The 18,126-nt window shown below is 39.3% G+C and overlaps 3 protein-coding genes across 8 annotated transcripts in view; 2 read left to right on the top strand and 1 right to left on the bottom strand.

Annotated features, from left to right (window-relative positions):
- Positions 1 to 242: 242 nt before the first annotated feature.
- LOC143179515 (3'(2'),5'-bisphosphate nucleotidase 1) lies at positions 243 to 2,188 on the top strand. The gene is made up of 5 exons (XM_076378805.1): positions 243 to 504; positions 592 to 1,224; positions 1,300 to 1,519; positions 1,591 to 1,675; positions 1,731 to 2,188. Exons 2-5 carry the CDS (start codon positions 867 to 869, stop codon positions 1,989 to 1,991), a joined length of 924 nt encoding a protein of 307 aa, XP_076234920.1. The 5' UTR covers positions 243 to 504; positions 592 to 866; the 3' UTR covers positions 1,992 to 2,188.
- LOC143179512 (luciferin 4-monooxygenase) lies at positions 2,106 to 4,531 on the bottom strand. Of its 6 annotated transcripts, none has more exons than XM_076378800.1 (6): positions 4,054 to 4,531; positions 3,186 to 3,979; positions 2,934 to 3,106; positions 2,726 to 2,869; positions 2,462 to 2,635; positions 2,106 to 2,400 (listed from the first exon to the last, which is right to left on the bottom strand). In XM_076378800.1, exons 1-6 carry the CDS (start codon positions 4,168 to 4,170, stop codon positions 2,279 to 2,281), a joined length of 1,524 nt encoding a protein of 507 aa, XP_076234915.1. In that variant the 5' UTR covers positions 4,171 to 4,531; the 3' UTR covers positions 2,106 to 2,278. The 6 variants fall into 6 exon arrangements, with proteins under 6 accessions (XP_076234915.1, XP_076234916.1, XP_076234913.1 ...); XM_076378801.1 differs by having other exon boundaries at positions 2,462 to 2,626; XM_076378798.1 differs by having other exon boundaries at positions 2,462 to 2,869; positions 4,054 to 4,145; positions 4,228 to 4,531.
- A 556-nt stretch (positions 4,532 to 5,087) lies between these two features.
- The window catches only part of Rat1 (5'-3' exoribonuclease 2 Rat1), a 34,161-nt gene continuing 21,122 nt past the window's right edge, over positions 5,088 to 18,126 (top strand). The window contains exons 1-15 of the mRNA XM_076378795.1: positions 5,088 to 5,271; positions 5,592 to 5,719; positions 5,795 to 5,906; positions 5,988 to 6,161; positions 6,238 to 6,400; positions 6,501 to 6,961; positions 7,106 to 7,312; positions 7,379 to 7,525; positions 7,609 to 7,769; positions 7,836 to 8,004; positions 8,096 to 8,185; positions 8,266 to 8,422; positions 8,507 to 8,735; positions 8,817 to 9,023; positions 9,113 to 9,192. Coding sequence (XP_076234910.1) covers positions 5,197 to 5,271; positions 5,592 to 5,719; positions 5,795 to 5,906; positions 5,988 to 6,161; positions 6,238 to 6,400; positions 6,501 to 6,961; positions 7,106 to 7,312; positions 7,379 to 7,525; positions 7,609 to 7,769; positions 7,836 to 8,004; positions 8,096 to 8,185; positions 8,266 to 8,422; positions 8,507 to 8,735; positions 8,817 to 9,023; positions 9,113 to 9,192 — 2,560 coding nt within the window. The 5' untranslated portion in view covers positions 5,088 to 5,196. The remainder of the gene's footprint in view (positions 5,272 to 5,591; positions 5,720 to 5,794; positions 5,907 to 5,987; positions 6,162 to 6,237; positions 6,401 to 6,500; positions 6,962 to 7,105; positions 7,313 to 7,378; positions 7,526 to 7,608; positions 7,770 to 7,835; positions 8,005 to 8,095; positions 8,186 to 8,265; positions 8,423 to 8,506; positions 8,736 to 8,816; positions 9,024 to 9,112; positions 9,193 to 18,126) is intronic.

Here is an 18,126-nt window from a genome sequence, read left to right as displayed (position 1 = left end):
TTTTTTATTAATTTAAAGTACTCTTATATTTTTTGGTAAAGTCGTTAATAGTAGTTTTTCACATAATAGATAATCTTCCCATGTGGTAATTTAACTCAACAGAAAATGTAATTTGCGTCTATGCAAATAAAAAAATAGTAGCTCTTTTTAAATATTTTTCCTTATAACTTTTCTAAATTGGCGGAATTTGATGGATTTATATATTGATATCTTACAATATAATTATATATTCTCACAATCTAATTGCGCGGATTATGTTTCACTTTATCGTAAGATCATACATTGATTCTTTTACTGAAATAACATTAAAAATTTGTAAGCATCATAATTTTGAATTCTTCAGTTTTTTATATGTTTCATTCATCCATAAGTTCTGTTTTTAAGTTCCGTTAAGTAATTAGCCATGCGTGTATGTGTGTGTACAAGCCACACAACACAACACGAAATTGTGATATATCATTTTTAAAAATTATTTACATGCAGATCGAAGATATAACAATAAAGGTTTGTCGATTATTTTACATATACTATATTTGAAATTTTATTTATCATTTTAGAATGAAATACAAAATGTGTAAAAATGATTTACAGAAACTTTTAGCTGTGGAATATTTAGATAATATGAAATTATAAAAAAATTTATGATAATCTGTATTGTCTTGTATTATATAACGTAACCTTGGAGGATAATGCTACTTTCTAAGACTTTTTGTCACAAGTTTTTTATATTTTGCTAGCAAAGTATTTGCTAGCTAGAACAATTATATGTGCAATATATTTAAGGTGTGAGGTGGTAAAAGATTTAGTATCTTTTACAAAAGCAGTGTCAGTATACTGTTAATGACATTAACGAGAAAATTGAAAACATGGCTCAAAGTGCTTCTCTGTTGTCACGAATTGTTGCGTCTTCTATATCTGCTACAGTGCTAGCAGGTAAAATGATAAGAGATGTTATGAGTCATGGAGGTTTAAATATAGTAGAAAAAGGCAAGAACGATTTACAAACTGAAGCTGATCGTTGTGCTCAAAGGTGTATTATTGCTTCATTAAGTCGTCAGTTTCCAAATATTACTATTATTGGTGAAGAAGAATCATCCGATTGTGATGTACCATCTGATTGGGTTGTAACAGAAGCAGATCAAGAAGTATTAAAGTTGAAATTACCAGCTGACTTAGAAAATATTGATCCTAAAGATGTGTGTGTTTGGGTAGATCCACTAGATGGTAAATATTTTCATTTATTTGAATCCATTTCAGTGTATATCATATTAGGAGATTAAAACAAAGTAATCTGTTCAGGAACATCCGAGTATACACAAGGTCTTGTAGAGCATGTTACAGTATTAGTAGGAGTTGCAATTGGACAGAAAGCTGTTGGAGGAATAATTCATCAACCATATTATAAGGACACAGAGAGTGGTATGTTAGGACGTACCTTGTGGGGTATTAATGGAGTAGGATTTGGAGGATTTACACCAATTACACCACCACCTGGGAAAAGAATAGTTACAACAACACGGTACACTTTAGTTTAAAGTACTTGTAGCTTCAGTTGCAATAAGAAATTATAGGAATACTATATACTTTCAGATCACATTCAGATAGTAATGTTCAGGCAGCCATAAGTGCTTTACAACCTGATGAAGTTTTACGTGTTGGTGGTGCAGGATATAAGGTAATATTATTTATAAGTTCTTTGATTACTTTTATCTCATTTCATTATCTTGTAGGTGGTACTTTTACTAGAAGGAAAAGCTCACGCATATGTCTTTGCTAGTAAAGGTTGTAAAAGATGGGATACTTGTGCACCTGAGGCAATTCTTTGTGCTGCTGGCGGTACTTTAACAGATTTTTATGGAGAACATTATCCATATCATGCAGAGACAACATATGCGAATTCAAGAGGTGTATTAGCTACAGCTCCTAGTGAAATTCATCAGTGGTATTTGGATCACATTCCACAGAAAGTTAAACAACAGTTAGAACAGTAATGTATATAATGTTTTTCATATGAGATTCAATATGTATTTATATGTAATACAAAATACTTCAATAATATTCAATGAGAATAGAAAATTTCCTAGATTGTCTGAAAAATTTCATGCTACGTACAGTCAAGAAAAATAAAGCAAAAAGTATATACTGATCAAATTTAAAAATGTAACTCAATAAATAGTATATATCTGTTGTCGTTCATGTTTCTGCAATTGAAAATACGTAAAAAATATAAATCAAGATAAGGTTTAAAATAATAATGCATTATCTTCTTTTGGACATTCTATAGTTTTGATTTAAGTGCATCACGCAATTCTCGGCGAAGAATCTTTCCCGATGCTGTTTTTGGTATACTGTCAACGAATTTAATTCCGCCTCGAAGTCGTTTAGGGCTTGATACACGTTCTGCAATTATTTTCATTAGTAGAAATTGAAGTGATTAATTTCTGTGATATCAAATACTTACCATTTATAAATCTTGTAATATCATCAGCTGTTACATTATGTCCTTCTTGTTTAACAATAAAAGCAGCTGGTAGTTCTCCTGCTTCTTCATCTGGTACTCCAATTACTGCTGCATCTTTAACCCCAGGATATGTTAACAATAATGCTTCCAGTTCGGCTGGTGGAACTTGAAATCCTTTATATTTGATAAGCTCTTTTAAACGGTCTACTATGTAGAAATAACCCTCTTCATCATAATATCCTATATCTCCTGAATATAACCAACCATCTTGATCAATAGTTGCTGCAGTTGCTTTTTCATCATTGCAGTATCCTTTCATTATCAAGTTTCCTTTAAAACATAATTCTCCTAATTGATTTGGCCCTAGAGGTTTACTCGATTTATCCCCATCAATTGGTATCACTTTTGCTAAATGTAAAAAAGTAGGAATACTGATATAATGTTCAGAAAACGAGAAGTATTCGTGTATTACCTAAAGTTCCTGGAACTACTTTGCCCGCGCTTCCATATTTTGTGTTATACCTTGGTGATTTAATTACAGCTAAAGTAGTTTCTGTTAATCCATATCCTTGTCTTATACTTGGATTATTCAGTCTTTTTACAACCATTTTGGCAATTTCTTCTGACAAAGGTGCTGCACCACACCTAGTTAAAATATTAAGAAATTGATGGTCATTGATAATCTTAGATGTTAATTACAAGGATTACTGAAACTGAATCTTACCAAATATCTGTAATACTGGATAAATCGTATTTATCTACAATGGGATGCTTTGCTAGGAATATCATAAGTGGTGGTACAACTGTTATATATTGAATTTTATATTTTTCTATAGTACGTAGAAATATTTTTTCTTCAAAACGTGAAAGGATGACATTTTTATTTCCAAAAACAAGTCTCGTAAGAAGTACAGAGAATGCATACGAATGGAAGAATGGTAATAAAGCTAAAGTTGTTACATTAACATTCAATGTATCTGATGCTGAGACTGTAAACTGCCTTATCACTGTCAATAAATTTTTATCTGTTAACATAACTCCTTTTGGCAAACCTGTGGTGCCACTGGAGCATGAAATAATTGCTACATGATCATTCACATCTACTGGACAAGCATGGAAATTATTACCAACAAAAACATTTGATGTTAAGGAGCTTAAACTTTGTAATTTAGTATCTTTAGATTCTGTTAACATTGCTACTTTTGGTGTCCAAGATAATTGAGGAAGTACTTTAAATATGTTCTTTGCTCCAATTGCTGATACAAAGATATACTTTGGTTTTGATATACTTAATGCATATTTCAGTTCTCCTTCTGAATAAAGTGGGTTTAACGGACAAACAGTAGCTCCTAAATAAAATGCAGCACATATTGGTATACAATATTCTATATTGTTCTCGCTGCATATAGCTATACGATCATCTTTCTGTATCCCTTCCTTCTTGAGTGCAACTGCTAACTTCTTACTAATATCTAAAATATCTTTATATGTTTGCTCTTCTCCTGTATAACCATTTATCTGAAAATAATATTGTTGCAAAAGAGTGGCACTTCATTCCTAACTATATAAATTATATATGTATTATTTCTTACCTGTGCTACCCAATTTCTATGAACATATAACTGATTTAAAAGTAATTGCCCCATAGACAGATTTCCAAATTCTAGGATGGTCTCAGGTGGTCCTTGTAAAATATTCTCCTCTTGCATGTTCAAAATATTCTTCTATCTTACAACTTACTGAAAAATAGATATATAACTACTCACTTTTCGAAACTTTTAATCCAATTTAATTTAATAGACAGAACTATTTATTATTTTGTGCAACCGGCGTCAATTACTATGAACACTAGCCGAGGTGTAGACGCGTAGACTGTCAATATTAGCTGTACACAGTTTAAAGGAAAAATATGTTGGGCTTTTTTATTAAAATCGTGGTAGATGTCGAATTGTTTTTGGATAAAGCTATCAGTATTATTTGGATGAGAGTGAATAATGAAAGTGATTATAAAATTCCAGTATCTCGCCAAATGTATGCTCGATTAAACGGGCGTGTATTGTGCGTTGCACGCTACAGGATATACAGGACAGATAAAACTGATGCAAACTAACAGGAGAAATACTATGTCAAATGAAGTATACAATTATTTAAGTTGTTTATTTCATACAGTAGTTGTTTACAAAGTTAATACAAAATGTAGCAGTAACAGATGCAATTAAAACTTTATACAAGTTTAAACTTTTTATCAATAATTCATGTTTTTACGATTTTCAAGCATTGGTATATGACAGGAATAAAAGGTGGCAGCACCTAAAGGTACAAACGTTTTGCTAAATTGATAATCAATTTTATATGAAATTCTGTAAAATATTAAGCTAATCGTTGACAATGTTTATTTAACAAATAGAGTATAATATAGTTGTGGTCCATTTTCTTAAATTATTCTTCTCTTTTTTAAATAAATAGCATTATAAAACAAATATGCAGATCCCAGAGCTTGATGTCGGTTAATTTGAAATTGGCGCGCAAATATGTTTATAAATGAGAACTTGCCATAATGGGATGTATCTCGAGATGTAGTTTAATGTGTATTCTTGAATCTATGTTATGTAGGTTAAATATGCGTGAAAGGGGGAAACAGTTTGTGCTCGCTTGATTTGTAAACAAATTATAAGAACGAAGGATTGAAGAGAAGACTACATAACGTGTAAAAGTACGACGTTCCGCAGTACAAGATGGGTGTACCAGCATTTTTTCGGTGGTTGAGTAGAAAATACCCTTCCGTGATCGTCGAATGCATCGAACAAAAGGTAGGTTAGGTTGTTTATTTAGACAAAGAATATTTTTTCGTTTTGAATTTCAGTATATGTCACGCATATATAAAAAAATGTACATATATTACACAACTTTCATGGAATACTTCATGTTTTGCAAATTTGTTTTGCGTGTAAAGTATTTTCAACAATTTGTAGCTTGACAGCTTTATTTACAGTGGTCCACTGTACCAGAAACGTGGCAATTGTATAAACAGTATTGTGACGTGATCCACTTACTTAATGTACTTTGTACTTTGTTTATTTAGATGTAGGTCTAAAAAATGTGTCATTATATTTTTATTGTATTCCTGTAGCCAATAACTACCAATGGTGTAAGAGTTCCTGTGAATTCAGCAGACCCTAATCCAAATGGGGTAGAATTTGATAATTTGTATTTGGATATGAATGGTATTATACATCCATGCACCCATCCAGAAGATAAGTAAGTGCACAATAATGTAATTTAGAAATGTGAAATAACTAAAGAATTATTGTGTAATGATTGATGTTATTGAAGGCCAGCACCAAAAAATGAAGACGAAATGATGGAAGCTATTTTTGAGTGTATTGATCGGTTGTTTAGTATTGTGAGACCTAGAAAATTACTTTACATGGCAATTGACGGAGTTGTAAGTATTTGTGTAACAGATAAGAATTTTTAATTATCTAATAATACTATCTGCGATGGCTTATTTTATTGAAATTTTTAGGCACCTAGAGCTAAAATGAATCAACAAAGATCAAGAAGATTTAGAGCATCAAAAGAAACAAGTGAAAAAATTAATGAAATAAAAAGAATACGTACTGAATTGAGCCTTAAAGGGGCTTCTTTACCACCAGAAAAACCAAAAGAGGATCATTTTGACAGCAATTGTATTACACCGGTTTGTGCAAAGTTCTTTTCTAACAGTAGGACATACTTGCCAGAAATGATTTCTTTGAGTACTGATTTTTTTGCAGGGTACACCATTTATGGCAAGATTGTCAAAGTGTTTGCATTATTATATACATGATCGTTTAAACAATGATCCAGGCTGGAGAAACATTAAAGTGATTTTGAGTGACGCAAATGTACCAGGTGAAGGGGAACATAAAATAATGGATTTTATACGTAGACAAAGAGGTAAGTAAACAAGTACATTTTTAAGATATTAATTTATAGCGCAGAAATTAAAATGCTGGAACAGTTTTATACATGTTATAATTTTTTGTTTACGTAACAGCACAACCTGATCACGATCCTAACACACAACACGTTTTGTGTGGAGCCGATGCTGATTTAATTATGTTGGGTCTTGCAACACATGAACCTAATTTTACTATTATTCGCGAAGAGTTTAAGCCAAATAAACCTAAACCGTGCGATATATGCGGTCAGTTAGGACATGAGATGAAAGAATGTACAGGTGCAGAGCCTAATCAGAAAGAAGAAGAAAATGCTTTTGGATCAGAATGCCAGTATATATTTGTGCGATTAAATGTACTCAGAGAATATTTAGAGAGAGAATTGCAAATGCCTAATCTACCATTTAAGTACGATTTCGAGCGTGCTATCGATGATTGGGTGTTCATGTGTTTCTTCGTAGGAAATGATTTTCTACCTCATCTCCCATCATTGGAAATTAGAGAAGGGGCAATCGATAGACTTGTTAATTTATACAAAAAAGCAGTATATAAAACAGGAGTACGTAATATTCACAAAAGAGAACAGAGTTCTATTGTAACTTAGTTTTATCTTTGAAAGAGACTTGTCTAGTGGAAATTGGTCATTAGTTTCTGAATAAAACTGAAGAAAACGTATCTAATGACACTAACTTTTTTATTATAGGGATTCTTAACAGATAGCGGGGATGTAAATTTGGACAGAGTTCAGTTGATAATGTCCGAACTCGGCGATGTTGAGGATGAAATTTTCAAGAAGCGACAGCAGAATGAATTAGCCTTTAAGCAGCGCGAAAAGGATAAAAAGAGAAGAATGCAGGCAATCAGTAACTACAAACCAAAATGGATCCCAACTGGACAGTTCGCACCTACAGTACGTTATTTGAAATATCTACATGAATCATGTTCATATTTAATTATATTAATATTTTTATTATAGCCTTTAGGTGGACAAGTCAAGCCAGTAGAAAATGCACGTTACGAAGCTTATCAGATGCGTGTTCAAGGTAGAGACTACAGCACTTCTGCCTCTGATCGCACAAAAGGCAACGCTAATGAGGCTCTCGAAAGCATGATGCGTCCTGAGGTATATTTATTTTTGTACATCTATAATATTTATTCGTATCTCTTGTTACTACTTGTTGCGTACATGTATTGAATATATTCTAGAATTCATCCGGCAGAGGACAGAAACGTAAAATTGACGAAGTTGAGGCCGAAGAATCAGACGATGATCAAGCACATGACGAGGTCAGGTTGTGGGAAGATGGCTTTAAAGATCGTTATTATGAATCGAAATTTGACGTGTCTCCTGAAAATTTGCAATTTAGGTAAGGGTCGGATGTGACAAATATTAAATACGATAACATTTATATAATTTACATATTTTTGTACAGAAATAACGTGGCTCTACAATATGTTCGCGGATTGTGTTGGGTCTTACGTTATTACTACCAAGGTTGTGCTTCATGGAAATGGTATTTTCCGTATCATTATGCACCGTTCGCTAGCGATTTCATAAACATTGGCGGATTGTCCACTGAATTTGAAAAAGGAACTATACCGGTAAGTTTTTAATATACATGATAATAAATTGATTAAAAGAGGAGTATAAACTGATATAGAAAAGAATCATTTTCATGTTTATTCATTGCAGTTCCGTCCATTGGAACAATTAATGGGCGTATTTCCAGCAGCTAGCAGTAAACATGTTCCTGCACCGTGGGCGAAGTTGATGAGTGATCCAGTAAGTTTAGCTATGTTATATTACAAATAGAATACCTGTAAAGCATGATACTCATTAAATTTTTGTGTTAAAATATTTAGAGATCACCGATTATTGATTTTTATCCGGAAGACTTCAAGATAGATCTGAATGGTAAAAAATTCGCTTGGCAGGGAGTCGCTTTACTCCCTTTTGTGGATGAGAAGAGATTGTTTAAGGCTCTGGAACCATACTACGAATGCCTCACAGAAGCAGAAAGTACGTGTATTTCTGAATTGTGAAAGCTTTTTTTTAAGTTGCACATAATTCTGTTTCTAACTTCCTTGTATGTCTACGTTTCAGAAAAACGAAACATTCGTGGCGACGATCGCCTATATGTCGGTCTTGGTAATAGTGGCTACAACTTTGTAAAAGGACTTTACACCAATCGAATAGGATTTGACGTAGAAACTTCAATATGCATAGACGGTATGCGCGGTACGGTATTATTGGCAGAAGATTGCGTAGGAGAAGGAGCTACTTTGCCTTCTCCCATAAATGGGCCTCCAGTCAGGAACAACAAAGTCTACTGGTGAGGAAAACTACTTAAAGCCTAATAGTAAAAATTTCGTTTCACAAATTCATGGCCCGTTTGTAACTATATTTATTACAGCGTGAGGTTTAGAGATCCAAAGTATGGCGCTAACTTCATTTTCCCTGCAAGGAAATTGAAGGGTGCCAAAGAGCCACCGAGAGTTTTGAAGCCACAAGACTTCGAGCAAATGAACCGCAATACTGGAAATACTTGGAAACCACAAATTGGTTTCACTCCATCCACACAGACTGCTTCCTTAAGTGAGGCAGGACGAAGAATGCTTGGGTAAGTTACTATAATAATATTTATGTGAGATTGACTCATTCATTGAGGAGTTGAATACACATACGATACGATATATTGTTTGTTTACAGACATTATACAAACCATAACAGAGTGCCACCACCATACGCAGCCATGTCAGCATCACAAACTGTTTACTCAGCGCATCACGGTGAGTCACATTGCATATTTTAATTTGCTTAATCTAACTTTGTTGTCCTGAACCCTTTGAGGAAGTCACATATTTAAGTCTACGATATGCATTAAAAAATGTTATTATCTGATTTCACAAACCTTGTGAATTTATTTGATGAGTGCATACTAAATGCATCAAGTTCACTCTCGAAAACGCTAAGTGCAATATACAGGTCATCTTCAAGGGGTTGAAGCTTCATAGCTATCAAAAGCGTCTATAATTTGCATGCCACGACTTTTCATTGCAATGAAAGAATTGAAAACGATATTTGAATGTGTCGTGACAAAAAAGAAAACCTCCCCAGAACCTCCGTCAGAAGGGAGATCTATCGCGTATATCGAGCTCTCTTTTCAAACGCGAGTCAGAACCCTCAGTCTTCCAAACAATACCGCGGTTAAGAGAGTCAAATTAAAGCGCACGCGACTCCTCGGGATTACCGACGACACGGTTCTTCGTCGAATAAAAAACACGTAGGGCCAGTCATTGTTTTCCCCACCCCAGTGGAACTCGCGCGATCGTTCCACCCCCTTGTTCTTCGTGTTCTCTATTTGCTTCACACCTCGTTCACTGATTGACCCAAGAAGCACTAAATCAACTCTGTAGAATTTTACTACACAAATTTTTATTTCAAATCCTAACTAGACATTCTAAACTTTCAATGGGACATGAGGTACCATATTCATGACAATACTACATTTTTTTTTCATCATCACTTTAGCACATGCCATACTGAAATTTCGCCCCCGTTTTCCTCCCACCAAGATCGCTCACCCCAATTAAGGAACGACCATTCGTTAGCGACTTTCGACCCCGAACGGGGCAAGACTTCTTCCTGGCGATCTGTGACGGGGTTGAATTGATTCCTCCGAGTCTGTCGGTGTTGCATCCAACTGGGCTTAGGTGGGTGTAACAGGGTGAAGGGAAAGGGCGTGTAGGGGTAGGAAGGGATCTGTCGCGGGGGTCAGAGGCGGTGGCTGGTCGGGAGCACCAGTCGTCGGGGGGTTGCGAAAAGCCAGAGGGGTTCCGGTACCGGATTAGCTCAGAGGGTAGTTCGTCACGTAGAGCGTGACTGCGGCCGTTTCGTTGTTTGGCACGTCGAGGTACCAACGGTTCCACGGCTTTCGCCCAATTATAAAACAAACACGGTTCACTCCGTAATTATCCAATTAGCGGATGTTCCGCCTCTCGCTCTCTCTCTTTCTCCACCCTCCATCGATCTTTCACCGTGTCGCCTATACTCCCCCTCTATGGGATCGACGAGTCTGCTGTCTGAGCGACAAAAGTTGAACGCGACTATAGCTTTGTGCTTGGCGTTATTCGTTATATCCGTCGTTCATTTCCCTATCGTCAGCATGGCCTTCAATAAAGCGAGGATCAGGAATCGCATGGGTAATTTGGGGGTGAATGGATCTGAACTTAAGGTGTATAAGCACCTCTGGGTTTTGGTTGTAGAATAGGTATCAAGGTGTCTTCTGATACACCTTGGAGCTAGCGAAACAGGGGCATGATTGTTGAGAAGAACGAGAATAGGAATGTCTAATAGAATCCCCTCTAAATAATATAATTACTTGAATATATTGGTATAGTGAGAATATGTAGAAAGATTGAAGATAATTTTCCATATACTTCTTTCGATAAAAAATCTTAAAGAAATCGATTTTGTGCCAAGAGAAGAAGAAATTCCTCTTTAAAAAAAGGTTGATGAGACTATAATTCTGGACTCCCAAGCCAAAGTGTGTTAAATCCACTTCTTTTTTATGTGACTTAATACACTTGGGCTCTGGAGTCCATAGTTGGGAACAGCTGAGATTTTAAACAGGTATTGAGAAATTCCATATGACAATGATCCTAGTTTTTCATATAGAATTCCACGTAACATAACTCAAATTCTGCTTTTCAATAAACACAGCCAAAAGTAAAAATTCATCAGATTTCAACTTCATACTTCGGGGTGCTTCATAGAGAGAAGGGAAAGTGTCAGCAAAACTATAAATCTGCCCCCTTTTCGATCACCTTTTCTACTACGAACTCGTAGCGTCCCGATTCAGGAAAGATGAATTACGAGCGGTCGGACTTGACACTGTAATTGGTCGTGGGAGGCGTGACCAGGCCGCGTGGGTGCACACGCGCGAAGAAACGTGTGATTCTACATAGCCTCGAGCCTCTGTGTGTGGCCGTAAAAACAAAACGTTACATGGAGCCTCGTGGCCGTGTGTGATTGATTTTCCGAGGGGAGTTAACGCCAAGCACACGCGCGAGCTGCCCAGTGGACCCTCGCTGCCAAGAGGTCCGAGTCTGCTACTGGACGAAGGAACATTCTATTCTTTAGGGATTTTACTGCCAGTGCTAAAGTAGCGTGCTAGAACTTTGGAATAGCCTTGCACTATATTATGCAGGAAAGATGAAGCTATAGTACTGTAGGGGTTGAGTATGTGAACACACTGTTTCACCCCTCGCTGTTAGATGCTACATGCGAAGATCAATGAAAACTGTGAAACTGAGAATACGTATAAAAGCGAAATAATAGTCAAATATTCTGATTGTAAGCAAATGTAGAAGGCATAATGAAAGTTCTTTTTGATAGTGGATACTTAAGTACACAATTTGCTCAAGGTTTCTCTTAAAGTTTGCTTCAAGGTTTCTTAAAACTTGTGTCAAATGAGAATTCATATCTAGCTTTATATAGAAATTCTAATCCCACTTTATCAATATCTCCACCTGGTCAAGCTTTCCAAAAAGCAGTCTGCTGTCCCCCATCTCAGGTTAGAAGCCAAGCCAAGCCATCAAATTAACGCAACAGTGTCTCCGTAAGACAACAGTGGCACAGGAGCAAGCAAATCAATCTCCCGCTCATTTGGTCGAGTTCGTAGTCTTCTCGAGGTGAATCTCGGAGATCCCTACGGCAGCGCGGATGGAACACACGCGGGAGGTCATAGAGCGAGCTGCCCAGCTCGGGGAGCAAGCAAACTCGCCGAGGAGAAGAGGGTCGGCCTGCGTCCGTTCGTATCTTGGTCCAGATGACAGGTGCAGGGGCCCCTCGTTAGACAAATTAAGCTTCGTTCCTGGCCTCCCGACTCGCGATGCCAGCGTGTCTCTCCACGGCTTTGTCCGTCTGTCTCTCCTCTTCTCTCTGTCGCTCCCCTAGCTCCCTGTCTTTGTTGGCCGCGCTGGCTCGTTCGGGACTGGTTTCGAGTGGACTGCAAACACTCGTGCAGCAGCGACGGCGGAGACTCGATTCGCGCAAGACGAGCCACTGGCTTCCGAGCCTATGGACGGAACGTCCAACTACCAGTTGGCTACTGGTAGGCCTCCAATGAGAGATTCCAGATGGAGAGTGTTGGCAGTTGTCGGGGAACCGAGATCATCCACGGGGTGATTGATGCTGAAGGGGTGGACTTTGGGTCCCGTGAATCGATGGACATGGTTCGGTTAGGAAATGGGACATGTTCCTTGGGGGTAAAAGGTGAAGGGTTTGGTTGTTGGGAGATTGTGGACTATGAATTGGTGGTAAAATAGAAGGTAGAAATTTCTTGCTAATTTCTTCACTTTTGTGGTGTGTTATTAAATGAGTCGACATTGGTTTCGAAAGTTGGTTTCAGAAAGTTGTTTCTTCATTTTTATAGAGTAGTACATACGTGTAGTAGGTATATGGGGTAAAAATGACGATCTGGAGAGAATTCATTGGTAAAGAAAATTGTTTAGCAAAAATATAGAGTGTAATGTTTATTGAAAAACAATTAAAATTATATAACAATTACGTATTATCAAGCAAAACTGAAAAATATCTGACTTGAGATGTGGTTGATTTCACTATTATTAGGACAAAGTTGGACGAATTACTGTATATGTTGATATAAGGGAGGAATAATTATTAACAATTTGCATGAACAATAGGCATAATTGTTGTTGGTAATATAAATAGTTGAAATTGTAATTACAATCGTTATTTTATCCAATATATCGATCATTTGCCCTGCGTTCCTTAGTTGATTGACTTCGCGGGTTTAATTAACCAATCAAGTTCGATGACGTCATTATCTCGCGGTAATAAGTATGCTGTCGGGACCGTCAGTTCCTCAGATCCTTTCTCGACTTCGTCGGGGAAGGATCTGCCCGAGTCCTCCGGGGTCCCTTGGATCACCACTTCCAAGGGTGGTCATTTAAGGGACTGAGGTCCCTCCTGTTTCCCTGACCCTTACCACCCCCTCTCTCCTCTCTCCTCTCTCCTCTCTCCTCTCTCCTCTCTCCTCTCTCCTCTCTCCTCTCTCCTCTCTCCTCTCTCCTCTCTCCTCTCTCCTCTCTCCACTCTCCTCTCCTCTCCTCTCCTCTCCTCTCCTCTCCTCTCCTCTCCTCTCTCCTCTCCTCTCCTCTCTTCTCTCCTCTCTTCTCTCCTCTCTCCTCTCCTCTTCTCTCAAAGGTGGAAGGAAGAGAAGAGAGGGGAAAGGAGAAGAACAGGAACGGAAGAAGAGTAAAGGAAAGCAGGAAGGGAAGATAAGGGAGGAGAAAATTAAAAGGTCTAAGCGGTGAGGAACTTGGGGAACAGTGATCGGGAGGATATAGAAGGGAAAGAATGCAATCGAAGGGATAAGAGGATGGATACCTCGCTGTTCGAGTACTGAAAAGGATGCGCTTGCATGCTCTCGGCATGGATCTAGAGTCCATCGATCTCTCCTCTCTCGGTCCTCTCGACGAGTCGAATCACTCGCAAGAGCATCTCGTTTCGTCTTGTTTCGAGAATCGACGGGATTGAAAGAAGCCCCGTCGGTTCCGCGTGAATCCCGACTCTCGAGGCGGCCACCGGCTCGTGGAAAACGCCTAATGGACGGATAATGACGCGTAATGGATGCCGCGGACATTACAGGTAATATCTCGTGAAAGCGGCTGGCATTTTCCGGCCACGAGCACGGGAGAAAGAGACACGGCGTAAATAGACGCGGTCGTACAGCTCGGTGACGATGGATGGAGACGAGAGGTAATTTCCAACCGACGAATCGAGACTGAAGGTACCGTGACAGGCTTTCAGCAAGGACTCCCACTGTTCCGTGCATGTCTTCCGTCGAAACGAGTGCAGACCGACGCTGCTTTCATCCTGAAACTTTCAGCGTTTCGGTCAATTCAGAGTCTCGACTTGGTAGGACCTATCATTTTTAGTGAGCTGGATAGTCGGACCTATGACTCTTCCCTAGGAGACTTTAGATAATTGCTCACTGAGTTTATTATATCTTCGGCAATTTCAGTCTACTTCACTGAACCTCCTGTGACTTCTTCCAAAAGGACACGACTTTGCCCTGAAATCCTCCACAGTGAGTGCTCTTACTATTTAACTACACATAAATTATTCTATTGTTCCGACAATGTGCGCAAAGTACACATCTTAAAATGAGAAAGCAAGTCAAGTGATTCGAGTAAGCGACGATTCGCGACAATTATAATCGAAAGGGTAACGCGTACGCGCGCTTTCGATAGAAAAACTCGTCGATCTCGAAGACCGGTTCGAACAAAGGCAGCCCGTGTCGGCGGGGGGAGGGACACAGAGGAGAACGGACAGAGGCTTCTTCTCTAAATGCTCGTTCACCCTCGCCTATTCATCTCGGCGTACGTCTACCTGCGATACAGGCCTCCCCCATTAATCTATAGGATCCATTCATCTTCGAGAGAGCATAGGTGAACTTGTCCTCGCGATCTCTTCAGACACTCGATGCCCGCTGGTGGAATCTCTTTGGCCTGGGACTTCAAAGCCTCCTTGCCTCTGGGCAAAGGCAGAGAGAGAAAGGGATAGAAGGAAAGGGGAAAACGACGAGCAGGAAAAAATTTTATTATCGCAATGCGTTTGACGGGGATGCGTGTCTTCGAGACTGGCAGAGCAGTCGTTTTGTTCCCTTGTTTCTTCATTCCTCGACGGGTTATGAATTCGTTCGGGATTCTTCTTTATTTGCTGTGATGACTTGAGCGTAGGAATCTGTGATAGGGAAGCTGAGAGAATGAGGAGTCCATTGGTATGTGATATTCTACATGTGGAATCAGTAGAAAATACTGCACCTTCACAAGGACTTTATTTCTCAAAATTTTGAGTCGCTTGTGATTTATATCTCGTGTTCACAGTGAATTCATTATATACCTACCCATTCGTTTAGTGACAAATATAACTCCTAATTTTTACGATGGGATCACAGCATCTATAATACCTCACTCTTAATATCTGTTGTTTAAAATATCAGTGAATTACTTATAGATAATACACTAAAAGCCTGTGAATTGGATGTTTAAAATTATCTTTTATAATAGAATGACAGTGATTATGCCATATTATAATACTGACATTATACTAGTTAAGGGATACTGTAATATACAGTGTCCACAAATTTTGATTGGATCCCAAAGATGGAATCCTGGTCAGCGAACGAATTCGAAGAAGCGCAGCTAGTTAAATGCATTGAGGGTAGACGTACATATAGCTGCTCCCATGAACGGTGATAGATACGGTCTTGTTTTCCATGGTGTGGGGATGACGGGCGTCACCGACAGCGCCGTGGCTAATTTCCTCGGCATTGAACCGCATTGTGCTCTAAATCGGTCTTCCCGCCTTCGAAGAGCCACCCCCTGGAAACCACATCCGCAACCTACACCGAGTCGTTCGTTCGAGTCCATTTAAACGTGCCCCTGGGCCATCGCGCCTTCCTCCTCACTCTTTTTCCCTTGTTCTGGCTCGTCCATTGCGATTCCCAATGCGGGAACAATTTCTGGTTATTGAATTAGATCGGCAATGAAGTCTTTCGATTTGCAAGCTGCAGCCCCTTCTAATCGTGATGTGTTAGTTCATCAGCCTTGTTTATTGGACTCTTGGTCTTATTCTCACTTCCTAGATACAAGTTTTCATCACTGTAAACTCATGCAACACGAAATAAGTGATGAATTTAACTTTTTTAACAAATATAGGGTAGCTCAGGGAAATGAGACATTTTGGAAAATAAATATTTCTAAGAAAATAATATTTGGGTTACCAAGACAGTTTTAAAAATTATCCCTTCCCCTGAGATACCCTGTATTTGTCGATATTCTACTCCCACGTCAAATTTGATGAAAATTTATAATTATTAATAAAGCGAAGTCGCATTTAATTCTAAGTTTGAAAAATTGGCGTGGTCGGCGTCTCTTCTCCATGTCACTCACGAAAGAACGACTACAATAGAGACGACGAGAATTAAGGCTCTGAGGTACTAGATTTAATCGCGCTATGTTTTCGCGAGTCCGCCAGCCCAGGGCCCTGAAAGTCGTGAATTTTCGAGGTGTCAGCTCGCCAGCGGTCCTTCTGCCGCCGGTAAGAAATCGTGAAACGGGTTGAGGATGCGTGGAGTGGCGAAGGGGGTGAGCGAGAGCGGCTCGACGTCGAGAGGGATCCGCCCTCTCGTGGAGGGTCCAGCCGGTAGACAGTCTCACTAATTACGCCGCGCCTCATTAGCGTGGAAGCCTGGCAGTCGCTTAAGGACACGTACGACGACTCTTCTTCGGCTTCGTCAAAGATACGGATTTTTTCCTCTGTCTCTCGGGGAGGACACAGAGGGTGAAACGAGAGGGTGCCCTTTGCCGCGACTCTCGTCTCCATCCTCGCTGACGGAATAGGAAAAAAAATATTAGCAATGAGAGAAATCCTCTTGTGCGTCGCTGCGCGCCAAGAGATCGAGGAGGACGCGCGTCTGCGGGCGCCTCTGCGAGCGCCTCTGCGAGCGCCTCTGCGCGAAACGGAGCGAAGATCGCAGAGGAAACCGGAGCACGTCGTCGCGACGTCGACGAGAAACGAGTCGAAAATCTGGAGCGAGGATTTCTCGCCAGAGGCCTCGTTTTTTGGGAAATTGACCTCGCAGAATTCTCTCTCGACCCTGGAATATGAATTCGTGGTCGACTTTCGGTTCTCTTTGGATTTCTACCGAAAACGAGAAAGCATACTGCAATCTGTTTCACCTTTTTTACTCATTTTTACTGATTTTCGAGTCCACCAATTCTATTCTTCTAATTTCGGTGCAGTGGAAAATTGATATGGAGGCAGTTTAGAAACGCCTGCCAACCTCTTTACAATAGCACTGCTCGCCGGACCGAGCAAACTCGTTAAGGGAAACGAGCCACCTTTGGAATCGCTTTGATTATCAATTCCTCGGTTGACCAGCTATGCCAGCAATCGTTCCACAGTTTGGCCGATACCCGACGAGCGTGAAACTCTATTAGAGCGGGCAGTGCAGCTTCGATTTGTCCCTTGCGAGAGGGAGAAGGGTTCGCGCGATTTCTAGTGGCTAATAGAAAGGCCCCCCTGCCCTACGGCCACCGCGGACTCGAAGGGTGCCAAGGGTCGATTCGTTTGGACTTTTACTTAAAGCCAAACCGACCCGGTCCCCCCTCGTGTGATCGATATTATCGGCCCATCGACTCCCTTTTTAATTGGGGCCGCGGTGTCTGGCTAGTTAACGTCTAATACTACTTGGAGCTTCATGTCAATCTCTTTGGGTGAATTGCTTTTTTATTTTTGGAGTTTTAGTCTCGTCATGTATTTGTGAGATTATATTATTGGTATATTAATTCTATTCTCACCGTGTCTGACTAGCTACTGCCTCTCCAGTGAATTATTTTTCGATTTTTGTAGAAGTAATGTTTGTCAGAAGACTACTGGTTCTTTCTCCTTACCTTCCGTCTCTATTCCACTTTTTATCTATCTATGATCATGTACATATTTATAAATTTCTTATTCTAAAATCTAAACTAGGATCGAAATAGACGAAATCCGCTTGAAAGACGAGAATGATTCGGAAGCTGAAGGAGTCGATAACGATCTAGTAACAGTGTCTCCGTTCCCCTGCTTCTTCCCTCTGAATCCTCGTTACGTTGACTTCCGGGGCTAGTTTAGGAGTCGAGGACCCAACA

Source organism: Calliopsis andreniformis, chromosome 5 (assembly GCF_051401765.1).
Source record: "Calliopsis andreniformis isolate RMS-2024a chromosome 5, iyCalAndr_principal, whole genome shotgun sequence".
NCBI classification, from domain to species: domain Eukaryota; kingdom Metazoa; phylum Arthropoda; class Insecta; order Hymenoptera; family Andrenidae; genus Calliopsis; species Calliopsis andreniformis.
The sequence above is the reverse complement of the archived record's forward strand: the minus strand, read 5'-3'. Positions and strand labels throughout refer to the sequence as shown.